The following is a 13,776-nucleotide window of genomic DNA, read 5'->3' on the forward strand; positions in this document are numbered from 1 at the left end:
CGAGCAAGTACCAGCGCTCTAACTACACATCTCATTAAGGCTGGAAATATGGAAGCCTCCTCTTATAAACTCAGAGGTGAGAGAATGTACAGTATCTAGAAAACAAAGGGACAGTAACAATAACACAGAGATTACACAACCATTATTTGTGACTGCATATGGACACTTGTTAGCCTTCCTTCACACACGCATTGACATATCCACATTGAATGCAGGGTTTCTCTGTATTGACCCATGTTAGTCCGTGCTGTGGTACTATGCTAACAGTGGCATATCGTGACATAAACCACAGTATTACCAGTCTTATCCATTTGTATTGGAGCATCTCTCTGTGCTATCATGCCATTCACTGTTGTACCAGGCTAATTTTAAATTGAGCTTCCTCTGCCCTGTGCTCTGGGCTACTAATCATGCTTTTCTGGCTGCTAAGCTAGCTAACAGACTAAGCAGGGTTACTGTTCAGTTTGTTCAAACTAATAGGGCCTCCTCTACCCTGTGTTAGTCTATGGGCTACTATGCTGTTTGTGTAAACGCTAAGGCTAAGATAAGCTAACACAGACAGCAGTGATTATGTAGGCTACTGTGTCAATGCTACGCTAACAGAGCGAGTAGTGATTCTGTGCTGTTGGTGCTAAGCTAACCCAGAGCAGCTAGCTATGGCACAGTGCTGTCAGGCAGGCAGGCAGACGGGCAGGCCTGATCTATGGGGACATCAGCAGTGGAGTGGAGGGTAATTACAGTAATTGAAATGTGGTCTTTAATTGTCTGAGCAGTCCTGTCATGTGAAGGAACTTCAATGTGTCGGGCGGCCCAGATTCTTTTCCACCGTGCTCCAGTGACCAGTCTGTGTGTGGATGAGTGTGTGAGGGGTGTGTGTAGATAGGGATTTTGCTGTGTGATATGTTATGTTAGTATGACAGAGCGATATTCAGTGGGGGACTGCAGTGTCAGAGAGCATGCAGTCCAGTGTAGTCCTATGTCGTACAGTACTTTTCCGTGTAAGAAAAAAATTGAGAAAGATAAACTTGGCTGTGTGCATATAGAGAGTGTACGTGAATAGGGGTAGTGTGAGAGTGTGCATACACATGCTTGTGTGCAACTCTGAGGGCATATGATAACTTTGTGTGCATATGTGTGTCACAGGCGGCTGGTGGCACGGTAATTTGGGAGGACAGGAGGATAGTAATGGCTGGAACGGCGTAAATGGAATGGTATTAAACACAGCAAACACACTGTTTCCATGTGTTTGATACCATTCCATTTCAGGCATTATTATGAGCCATCCTCCCCTCACCAGCCTCCTGCAGGAGGCTTCTTGGTTGAGGCTGAGTATTGAGGAGGAGGAGGGCGGGCTGGATTAATAAGTGTTTGTAGTTTTAAATCAATGTGCCTGGGAGCTGAGGCACCTGATTAGCATGACCCTGTCCTGCACATCAGCACATTCAGTGCTGGGGGAGGCTGATTAAGAGCCAATGCTAATTTCCTCTCACAACGCTGTCAATGAGAGAGGGAGAGAGAAGAGAGAAGAGAGAGAAGGTTCAAAGAGATGCCTTTGTCAAGAGAACTCTTTGCATATTTATTGGTGTATGTACGTGTGTGTGCGTTCATGCATGCATGCGTTTTTTTGTGTGTATACAACATATTATTTGGTTTATATGCTGAAGCCGTAAACTGGCAATGTACTGGTAAATGGACATGATGTTAAGTGTGAATATGTGTTATGTGGCGTTAATGCAATAGAGTGATCCCTGGCTGTGAGTCACTGTGAGTCACTCTGGAGCTGTGTTGGGTAGTGTTGGTAGGGGAGAGTGGGGTAAGTTGAGCCACCATTGTTTCTAAGACACCGTACACAAAATGTCTCATTTCACCAAATATTTAGGAAGAGGTCATCATTTCATTGAGTATGTGAAGGAAAAAAACACATGGAAAAAGTGGTAAGCAAGTTCAGTCCAAAGAACAGATTTTCACCAAGTCAAATTAATTTATTGTGTTAGAGGTTTGTAGCTGTGTGGGCTAATATAGTCATGTTTGCCTTGGGGTAAGTTGAGCCAATGGTAAGTTGAGCAAATTGCAAAAGTTAAGCAAATTGCAAAAGTGTTTTCTTTACAGGCATAATGCAAGGAATTATCGCTTGGATATGAAGTAACAACAGGGCTTATGTTAAAAGTGTTTGTTAGGTGTTAGGTGTTCAGCCTGTGTTAAAAGATGCTTTAAATGATTAAAAGACAAAAAAGTGATTGTGATTGTGTTGAATTGTGTTTGGGAAATAAAGATAGACATGATTTTAAAAAGGTAGTGGTAATATTTCATTCAGTACAGACATTTGTAGGCGGCTTAGCTTGTCCTGTTCCACAGCTAAATTTACCCCGTACCTGGTGTAAATTGTGCCAAGAGACCAGTTTTTTTGGACAAGCTTTGTTTTCAAAACTGTAAAGGTTACATGAATTCTAATTATTTCTAGGGATACGCAACATCCTGAAATATATGTAGATATCTTTATTAGAATTAATACTATATTTCCCTTGATGGAGAGATGCTGAATGTAAAAAAAGGCTCACCTTACCCCACTCTCCCCTACTACTTCCTTATGAGGTGATCAGCATGTGTGGAGAGGTGGTTAGATACTGTAAAGACACTGATGTGTTACATATGTGTACAATAGTCTGCGTGAAGTAGTGTGTAAGAACGTGGTCAGTCAGTGCCAATCAATACAGCGCACACCAGCTCTGTATCTCTGTGGGCAGCCTGGCACGCACACTGGCACTCACAGACAGGCGGCAAAGCGGGGCAGGGCAGCTCTAACAAGCCACTATCAGTCATCACTACGCCTTTCCCAATGACAGGCAGGGACACATCCATCCCAGGCAGGACTGCTTTCTATCTGTCTAATGAGGCCGGATGGAGGGTATGTGGTAGTGGAGCTGATAAAGGACAGGATAGCATAGGGCTGCTGTGTGTCACTACTTTAATAACCAGCCTGACTGGTAACGCTTTGGGCTTAGCGAGAACACAGGGAGGGGACGAGGTGAGGAGGCAGAGATACCTCTCCCCAAATAGGTCCCAGGCGACCTACACAGACAGAAGTGGTCCCAGGCGACCCACACAGACAGAAGTGGGCCAGGTGACCCACACAGACAGAAGTGGGCCCAGGCGACCCACACAGAGAGAAGTGGGCCCTGGCGACCCACACAGACAGAAGTGGGCCCAGGCGACCCACACAGACAGAAGTGGTTCCAGGTGACCCACACAGACAGAAGTGGTTCCAGGCGACCCACACAGACAGAAGTGGGCCAGGTGACCCACACAGACAGAAGTGGTCCCAGGCGACCCACACAGACAGAAGTGGGCCCTGGCGACCCACACAGACAGAAGTGGTCCCTGGTGACCCACACAGACAGAAGTGGTCCCAGGCGACCCACACAGACAGAAGTGGTCCCAGGCGACCCACACAGACAGAAGTGGGCCCTGGCGACCCACACAGACAGAAGTGGTCCCTGGCGAGGCTCTTTGTGATAGTGACCTCGACCCAAATCAAAACGGTGACCTGGCTGATAATCACAGGGCTCCAGAGCGCATTCTCGATTAGCGCTCCTCCTTTCATGTGCCGTGTCGCCGAGAGGGACTTCGGAAACACAAGACGCGACCGAGGTCGCCGCTGTCTCTGGCTATCAGCAGAGAGGTCAACGCTTTCATTTAGACAGGGTCATTGTTTTCCAGCTTGATAGACTTCTGAGACACAAGAGAGTCCCCACAGCCACCTCCCAGGACAGGGTCCATAGTCCACCTCCCTGCAGCCCAAAGTCAGAATAATGTCCTACTCAGATAATGGGATATTACTGTACCTGCCACGGTAGGATAACTAATCACAGAACACTTAGTCGGCATACGGTGTGTTGTTGGTTCATAGATTATGTTGGGCTGTTACAGTGAGTGTACTGTATGTTTTTCATTACACCTGGAAAGTTTAGGGAAAGCTTATCAGAAGTTATGCTCTGAATTGAGCTGTTCAATCACAACTACAGTTTCTCAATCCGAAATCCATCCACTCTCACTCACACAAATCTTACTACCGTCCACTAAAGCCCACTGTTAGCCACACATCACACTGGCATGACTGTGGAGAGGAACCTTCACTTACTGTGATAATCAATCCTATACTCAGCTGGAGAACACTGCCTGTCTGTCCAGCGTCCCGCAGGTTATCTGCCATGTTAAAACACACCCCTCCAGGCAGGAGCCAAACCCCTGACAGACGCATAAAAGAACCAAAGAAGATGTGAAACTTCCGATATTTGGCAACACTGAGGTATTTTTCACTGGGTGGAGGTAGCAGCACTCACTGCCTTGGGGCAAAGTTATCTCTCCGTCTCCCTCCGAGAACTTCCATCTCCAGCCCTCACTCATGCCCTCACTGGAACGAAGGAACAGGAGCCCTCATAAAAACACCTGTCTGAATTTCATACATCCACTAAGCGAACACTTCACTGACATATTCAACATTATAGTAAAATAGAGTGAGTTCTGGCGTAAGAAATCTGCAGGGACCCCAGCCTTTCTTCGTTTCGGAGGTAGAGCGTGCATAGCCAAACCCAGGGGCACTTGGCGCAGCAAACGGCAGCCTGAACCGAGGGAAGGCACAGCATGCTGGGAGGTTACTGTGAAGGTCAGTGCACTTTGGAGTGTGCTGCTAAGCATGGTGGGTAATATAAAGAGAATACATAGGCACTGGGCTGACTGATACCATTCTCTTGCCCTTGAAAAGCTCCCTATCGAAAGTCTATACTATAGTTGCTTTCAAGATTTCCCCCTGCGGTCATAACCTAGGGAGTTCTGCCTGGGAGTCCAGCTGCTTCTCAGTCCAGTAAGTGATTCTTAAATCTTTGACTCAAAGCACATTAAATGTAGCAATGCATTTAATAAAGAATGACATTCGGTTTTTAACAAGGCCCAAATGATAGCTGAACATACCAAAGAGCTAAATTATTCAACTCAGCCTAATGTGCAGTTTTTTTTACGCAACGTGGCAAACTTACCCAGCAACCACTGAGCTGGCTCCTCTCTCTCTCTCTCTCTCTCTCTCTCTCTCTCTCTCTCTCTCTCTCTCTCTCTCTCTCTCTCTCTCTCTCTCTCTCTCTCTCTCTCTCTCTCTCTCTCTCTCTCTCTGAGGTTTCCTTCACATTGGCGTCACCTTGAGAGCTGCAGTATTAAAAACTCTCTCTGTCAACAATCAATACAATTTGTCTGGCCCTTTATCCCTCTTTTGTCGGTGCAAATGAAGCTGATGGATGAGAAAGAGCCCCCCTGCCCTCTCCCAGGTAATGTAGAGTAACTGGCCATTTTAATATCTCCAGGGTTAACGTGAGCCGGATTGGAGGGATGGAGGGAGGAGGGGGAGGTGTGAGAAGGGGGACAAAAGAGCAGGGTCAACTCCCAGGACAACTTCATATTTAATCACCACGCCACCTGTAACTACACCACACTACTCCCTCTGCTCCAAGGACAGGGAGAGGAGGAGGATGAAGGGATGGAGAGAGAGAGAAAGAAGGGGAAAGGGAGAGAGAGAGCGGGAGAGCGGGAGAGGGTAAGAGAGGGAGAGAGAGAGAGAGACAGACAGACAGAGACAGAGAGAGACAGAGACAGAGAGACAGAGAGAGAGAGATGAAGAAAGAGATACAGCATTTCAAATAATAATGGCATAAAACACAAATTACATTTCCGACTAGTAATACATAACTCCACAACCACATACAGTATCAATACAGTCTTGATGAACATCCATCCTCAGTACCCTACAGGGCCTCCTCAGTCTCTCCTGTCTCCAGTCTTACTGTAGTTACTGTTGTGGGCCCAGTGGAGGGTGAGTGAGTGATGGTGACCCAGCCAGCCGTGGCCACCACTTGGCCCAGTCCTCCTCAGCTGTCGGCCTGCTGCTGCTACTGCCATCTCCCAGGGTGCCTGTGGGCTCACCGTGGCTCTCCTCTCCCCTACCGTGCATGGAGGGGATTGGAGGCTGTGTGATGTGTGATGTGGCGCGTTAGGACATGGGGGAAGGATGAGAGGGGAAGGGAGGGAGGCGGGCAGCAGGTAGGCAGGGAAGGCAGTTGGGCCGCCAGGAGCCCCGGGTCCCCGCGGGGGTGCAGGCGGCAAAGTTCAGCACGCAGCCACCCAGCCCTGGCGACGGCGTCAGCATTTTGGGGAGAAGCTGGGGAAAGTGCTGAGGTGGCAGCCGCGCAGAGAGGCAAGGTGAAGTAGTGAAAAAGGGGTGGAAAAAATGTAACCAGCCTGATGAAAGTTTAAGTGTGCATGTTAAACAGGAGAGAGAGAATATGAGGAGAGGGAGGATGGGGGAGTGAGAGAGGAGGGAGGCATAAGGAAGAAGGAAGGAAGGATGAGCAAGGGTGACCTGAGGAGGTTGAAGTATTTCCTCTATGCTCTATAGACCTCAGCACGACATTCAGTCTCACCTGTGGGTTCCATCCTCAACACCTTAATGCTCCTCAGTACCTCAACCCTTCAATTCTAGCTCTGTCATCAGTACCTCAACCCTTCAGTTCTAGCTCTGTCATCAGTACCTCAACCTTTCAGTTCTAGCTCTGTCATCAGTACCTCAACCCTTCAGTTCTAGCTCTGTCATCAGTACCTCAACCCTTCAGTTCTAGCTCTGTCATCAGTACCTCAACCCTTCAGTTCTAGCTCTGTCATCAGAACCTCAACCCTTCAGTTCTAGCTCTGTCATCAGTACCTCAACCCTTCAGTTCTAGCTCTGTCATCAGTACCTCAACCCTTCAGTTCTAGCTCTGTCATCAGTACCTCAACCCTTCAGTTCTAGCTCTGTCATCAGTACCTCAACCCTTCAGTTCTAGCTCTGTCATCAGTACCTCAACCCTTCAGTTCTAGCTCTGTCATCAGAACCTCAACCCTTCAGTTCTAGCTCTGTCATCAGTACCTCAACCCTTCAGTTCTACCTCTGTCATCAGTACCTCAACCCTTCAGTTCTAGCTCTGTCATCAGTACCTCAACCCTTCAGTTCTAGCTCTGTCATCAGTACCTCAACCCTTCAGTTCTAGTTCTGTCATCAGTACCTCAACCCTTCAGTTCTAGCTCTGTCATCAGTATCTCAACCCTTCAGTTCTAGCTCTGTCATCAGAACCTCAACCCTTCAGTTCTAGCTCTGTCATCAGTACCTCAACCCTTCAGTTCTACCTCTGTCATCAGTACCTCAACCCTTCAGTTCTACCTCTGTCATCAGTACCTCAACCCTTCAGTTCTAGCTCTGTCATCAGTACCTCAACCCTTCAGTTCTAGCTCTGTCATCAGAACCTCAACCCTTCAGTTCTAGCTCTGTCATCAGAACCTCAACCCTTCAGTTCTAGCTCTGTCATCAGTACCTCAACCCTTCAGTTCTAGCTCTGTCATCAGTACCTCAACCCTTCAGTTCTAGCTCTGTCATCAGAACCTCAACCCTTCAGTTCTAGCTCTGTCATCAGAAACTCAACCCTTCAGTTCTAGCTCTGTCATCAGTACCTCAACCCTTCAGTTATTGCCCTGTCATCAGTACCTAAACCCTTTAGTTATTGCTCTGTCATCCGTACCAGTATCAGCCAAGGACGTGAGCTTGGTTTGAAGAGCATCGCCCCCCATTACCCCACAGGCTAGGCCCCTGGAGCTCTGGTGGAGTTAATGTCATTTGCACTACATGACATGGCGTAATGCAACGCTCCAATCTGGGGAGCTGTGTGTGCTAACTGAGTGTTGTGTTGTGCTGTGTGTAGTCAGGTGGCGTGATTACATAACGTTGGGTAACAGAGGCTCACTGAGGAGATACACTCACTGGCTGGTGTTGATCAAGACTTTCACAGCGCTGATGCAGTGTTGATTATGATGTGGCTCAGATAGGGAGCCACATCTCTCTTCTCTCTCCCTCATTTTTCACTGTTCTCCGCTCTTATTCTTCCTCTCCTATCTCTCTCTCTATATTTACCATTTTATTTATCCTATCTCTCTCTTCTTCTCTATCCCTATATAACCCCCCTGTCCGCCCTCTCTTTTATTCTCCTCCTCTCCTGTCCTCTATCTGTTCTCAGGTGCGGTACGAGCTTCCAGCATCTTCCCCATCCTCAGTGTCATCCTGCTCTTCATGGGAGGCCTGTGTATAGCTGCCAGCGAGTTCTACAAGTCACGCCACAACATCATCCTCAGCGCAGGGATCTTCTTTGTGTCTGCAGGTGAGTCTAGAGAGGAAGAGAGAGAGGAAGAGATAGAGGAAGAGAGAGAGGAAGAACGAGGGAAAGAAAGAGAGGAAGAGAGAGAGGAAGAGAGAGATGGGAAGAGAGAGAGGAAGAGAGAGAGGAAGAGAAAGAGGATGAGAGAGAGGAAGAAAGAGTAGAAGAGAGAGAGGAAGACAGAGAGGAAGAGAGAGAGGAAGACAGTAAGGAAGAGAGAGAGGAAGAGAAAGAGGATGAGAGAGAGGAAGAAAGAGTGGAAGAGAGAGGAAGAGAGAGTGGAAGACAGTAAGGAAGAGAGAGAGGAAGAGAAAGAGGATGAGAGAGAGGAAGAAAGAGTGGAAGAGAGAGAGGAAGAGAGAGAGGAAGAGAGAGTGGAAGAAAGAAACAAAGAGAGAGAGAGGAAAAGAGAGAGGAAGAGAGAGAGGAAGAGAGAGAGGAAGAGAGAGTGGAAGAGAGAGAGAGGACAAGAGAGAGGAAGAGAGAGGAAGAGAGAGGAGAAGAGAGGGGAAGAGAGAGAGGAAGAGAGAGAGGAAGAGAGAGTGGAAGAAAGAAAGGAAGAGAGAGGACAAGAGAGAGGACAAGAGAGAGGACAAGAGAGAGGAAGAGAGAGGAGAAGAGAGAGGAAGAGAGAGGAGAAGAGAGGGGAAGAGAGAGAGGAAGGGGTGTGTGTCTAGGGCAGGTAGAGGAAGAGAGGAAGGAAGACTGGGAAAAAGAAAGAGAGAAACAGTTACTATGGTGGAGAGGGACAGTAGGGGTTAAATTAGGGAGACTAGCTTTAAATGAGTTGGTTTCATTGATACAAAGTGTACACAAATGCAAATGTTTTCAGTCACTACTTTTTAGTCACTAACATGAAATGTTATTATGGTTCACTTACACAGAACAGTTGTACAGATGGATGTAAATCCAGCAAAGAAGAGACTGTTGACTAATCCAGCTAAAGTGCAGTGCACAAGCAGTCTATCTCTCTCTGCTGGTCATCCCCAGTACTGCAACTCCTCAGTCAGCTCTCAGCCTCCACTCAGCAGCAGCCACAAGTCACACACTCCATTCTTCCCTCTTTATCCACTTATTTTCTCCTGATCTGGGTGCTGGGCTAGAAGCTACCCATTGGGATTCAACTCTAAAAATATGGTGTCCCTGACATACTTTCCCAATGATCCATCATCCCAGCTCTACTGTGTCACACACTTCTCTCTCCCCGTGACAAACGCTACAGTCAAAGTAGATATATATACACTGAGTGTACAAAACTTTAGACCTCAACATCAGAACAGCCTCAATTTGACGGGGCATGGACTCTACAAGATGTCGAAAGTGTTCTACAGGAATTCTGGCCCATGTTCCTACAGTTCTGTCAAGTTGGCTGGTCCCTTGGGTGATGGACCATTCATGATACACACAGAAAACTGTTGAGTGTGAAAAATCCAACAGCGTTGTAGCTCTTGAAACACTCAAACCGGTGCACCTGGCACCTACAACTGTACCCCATTCATAGGCACTTCAATATTTTGTCTTGGCCATTCACCCTCTGAATGGCACACATACACAATCCATGTCTCAACTGTCTCATGGCTTAAAAATACTTATTTAACCTGTCTCCTCCCCTTCATCTACACTGATTGAAGTGGATTTAACCAGAGACATCAATAAGGGATCATAGCTTTCACCTGGATTCACCTGGTCAGTCTATGTCATGGAAAGAGCAGGTGTTCCTAATGCTTTGTACACTCAGTGTATATGAGTATATGATTATTATCCCTATCATAGGTTGTGATCGCTATGTGAATCACATGTGTGATCATGTTATGTGCTGTCCCAACTGATCTGACTCTGGATCTCAGTCTTTGTTCTTAAACACTATAAGGGCAGAGGCTCTGGCTTGGGTCATATTTCTGGGTCGTATTCAGTCCTATTTTTAAAACAGTGAGAAGTTCAGTATTTATGTACATTATCCTTTGGTGAATCCGTGGCACTTGTCTCAAAAGGTTTGTCTTGGTAATGGCGTATTCACTGTGGTGGATAGATGCAATCAGTTGTAGAACAGGTTCACGGAGGACTACTGCATATGTGGTTTGCCTAGAAAAGGTAAATGTCCTGTCTTAACCGATTACATTATTCCTCTGTTCTCTCATCCCGCCCCTCCAACTCCCCAACCCTCCACCCCCCACTCCCTCAGGCCTGAGTAACATCATCGGGATCATTGTGTACATATCAGCCAACGCAGGGGACCCCTCTAAGAGCGACTCAAAGAAGAACAGCTACTCCTACGGCTGGTCCTTCTACTTCGGAGCCCTGTCCTTCATAATGGCCGAGATGGTGGGCGTCCTGGCAGCTCACATGTTCATCGACCGCCATCGGCAGCTCCGGGCAGGGGCCAGGGCTGCCGACTACCTCCAGGCCTCGGCCATCACACGCATCCCATCCTACCGTTACCGCTACCGGCACCGCTCGCGCTCCTCCTCCCGGTCCACAGACCCCTCGCACTCCCGCGACACCTCGCCTGTGGGCCTCAAGGGCTTCAGCGCGCTACCCTCTACAGAGATCTCCATGTACACGCTGCCCCGGGACACCCTGAAGGCCGGGGGCACGCCGACCGCCACCTACAACTCGGAGAGGGACCATACCTTCCTGCAGGTCCACAACTGTATTCAGAAGGAAAAAGACTCGGCCAACACCAACACAGCCAACCGCCGCACCACGCCCGTATGAGGGAGCCCTGAGAGCAGAGCCCGGGGGAGCGGAGTCAGGGAGGCCCCCACCCAGGTCTCTAATATACCATAGGCCAGGATGAGTTTCCATGTTTATAGAGATTGATGATTTTATTTCATTCAACTGCATGATTTTCCCATCTACCATTGTTGAGAGAGTCTAAAGGGGTTTGTTGAGTTCCTTTGGAGTAAATGGTAGTACTGGGAGAATGGGGCAGATTGTCCTTAGAGACTGAGTAATTTTTATGGGTGGGGATGCGTGATGAGGGTGGGGCACTGAAAGGGAGGGTTATGATTTAAATTCTATTCATGATTTCATAACCTTTTGGTTTTGACAGTTTGGCTCCACAGTTTTGGTGGTGCAACAAGCTGCTGTACTTTCCCATCATACCACCTGCCATATGCCTCTGATTTGTTGTCATATTTATTCATTTATTTATTTTCTGCATTAAAACTGTGAATTTTTGCAGCTTGGGATTCAGTAAGAATTAGCCCAGTCTGTAAACTCTAACAAAGGTACTATATGTGTATTACTTTTATAAATAAATTATTAAGTTAATAATCAAGAGATACAGACTTTACTGAAGCAAAAAAACAAACAAGTAAATTAAACTAAGTGCTGTTGGTAACACGAGAAAAGACTCTTTTAGGATCTGCTGGAAGGATGACAGAGCCAGAGAGAAAGTACTGTAGGTACACTACACTACGGAGCTGCTGAAACATGACGAGAGACAGACGCAGACAGTCAACAGTAGAAAAATAGAGATTATTTTAATAGAACCTTCTCGCCTTTTTCTGAGTCCCTGTTCGCTTTCTTTTTTTTTGGGGGGGGGGGGGGTCGTCATGGGAGTGTTGAACCCCTCAAGAGAAACCACCAACAACAACAATGGGGTCAAAGTTCACACCAAGAAAAAAAGACTCCAAACACGACTTCTTGAAGAAAAAAGAAGGAGGAGAGGGGGAGGAAAAGAAGAGGACGCCAAATACAAATATAAATACTTGCGTAGAAGGCAAGCAACAAGATAAATATGAAATAGTACAAGAGAAGCTAAGTGAATTAAATTTTCTGAAATTAAATGCATGCTATAAAATTACAGCAAATCTGCTCTTGAGAAACTTAAGTTTTAAAGGATAATGATAATTAGAAGGGGAAAAAAGTGATGACGCCAACGTTTAAACTAGTAATGTTTCATGAGTATTTTTTCTCTTATGTTTTTTTATTTACTTCATTTTATCTTATGCTTTTGTGAAAGAAACCAAACAATCTACATTGAACAAAAACAGATTTTTTTAAATGGTTTGGTTTAATTCTTTATATAAATATATATATATGTATGTATTTTATTTTTCAAATTCACACAGCCTTAGTCATTTCTTTGTTTCTTTTGATTTTCAATGTGTTGTTGAAATTGAAAATGAAATCTTTAAAGGTGCCAAAACCGAATTATCCTTTACTTGGATGCATCAAGTCCTGATGAATAAAATACCAATCCTAGGAGAACAAATCAGCCTGTTTCACTGTGTCTCTAACCTACTGTATCCTTACACTTAACACCCTTGTTCTATGTTTCTGATACACTCTCACACTGTCTCTCTGTGTGTCTCTACTCTCTACCATGTACTAACACTTGTGTTAACAAGCATGTTTCTGTCTTTAGGCTACAGTATGGGAGAAACCATGATTGTAAAGATAAAACAGCACATAAGACACATCACCGCGTGGTGTCTTTCTAGGACATGACATTCCTGAAAAAGGAACACAGGTTTGCAATAAAACCAGGACTCTGTAGCTGGAGCTATCCATGTAGAAATGATATACGACACCTTTCTACACGACCGCCCTAAAAGCATCCCTTTCAGGACCTGATGCACCCGTTTTTCTCTGCAATGAGGTGTGCGTGTGTGTGTGTGTGTGTGTGTGGCAAGCATGAACGTGTGTGTGTTTATGTGAGCACACGTGAGTGTGTGAGGCAGACACGTAATAGCAGCCCTCTGAGTGGAACCAAAGGGTCTGAGGCTGTGGCAACACTGGCTGTGTTTGTGTATTTTTTATTAAGAGGGAGTAATATAGTGGTCTCTCTATCCAGCATGGCTCATGAAGAGGGAGCAATATAGTGGTCTCTCTATCCAGCATGGCTCATGAAGAGGGAGTAATATAGTGGTCTCTCTGTCCAGCATGGCTCATGAAGAGGGAGTAATATAGTGTCTCTCTGTCCAACATGGCTCATGAAGAGGGAGTAATATAGTGGTCTCTCTATCCAGCATGGCTCATGAAGAGGGAGTAATATAGTGGTCTCTCTATCCAGCATGGCTCATGAAGAGGGAGCCATATAGTGGTCTCTCTATCCAGCATGGCTCATGAAGAGGGAGTAATATAGTGGTCTCTCTATCCAGCATGGCTCATGAAGAGGGAGTAATATAGTGGTCTCTCTATCCAGCATGGCTCATGAAGAGGGAGTAATATAGTGGTCTCTCTGTCCAGCATGGCTCATGAGGAGGGAGTAATATAGTGGTCTCTCTATCCAGCATGGCTCATGAAGAGGGGAGCAATAGAGTGGTCTCTCTATCCAGCATGGCTCATGAAGAGGGGAGTAATATAGTGGTCTCTCTGTCCAGCATGGCTCATGAAGAGGGAGCAATAGAGTGGTCTCTCTATCCAGCATGGCTCATGAAGAGGGAGCAATAGAGTGGTCTCTCTATCCAGCATGGCTCATGAAGAGGGAGTAATATAGTGGTCTCTCTATCCAGCATGGCTCATGAGGAGGGAGTAATATAGTGGTCTCTCTATCCAGCATGGCTCATGAAGAGGGGAGTAATATAGTGGTCTCTCTATCCAGCAT

The 13,776-nt window shown here is 46.5% G+C and overlaps 1 protein-coding gene across 1 annotated transcript in view; it reads left to right on the top strand.

Annotated features, from left to right (window-relative positions):
- The window catches only part of LOC106601533 (voltage-dependent calcium channel gamma-2 subunit), a 60,225-nt gene extending 48,462 nt beyond the window's left edge, over positions 1-11,763 (top strand). The window contains exons 3-4 of the mRNA XM_045715265.1: positions 8,085-8,225; positions 10,405-11,763. Coding sequence (XP_045571221.1) covers positions 8,085-8,225; positions 10,405-10,937 — 674 coding nt within the window. The 3' untranslated portion in view covers positions 10,938-11,763. The remainder of the gene's footprint in view (positions 1-8,084; positions 8,226-10,404) is intronic.
- The last annotated feature ends 2,013 nt before the right edge of the window (positions 11,764-13,776 follow it).

The sequence above is a fragment of the Salmo salar genome, chromosome ssa03 (assembly GCF_905237065.1).
Source record: "Salmo salar chromosome ssa03, Ssal_v3.1, whole genome shotgun sequence".
Taxonomy (NCBI): domain Eukaryota; kingdom Metazoa; phylum Chordata; class Actinopteri; order Salmoniformes; family Salmonidae; genus Salmo; species Salmo salar.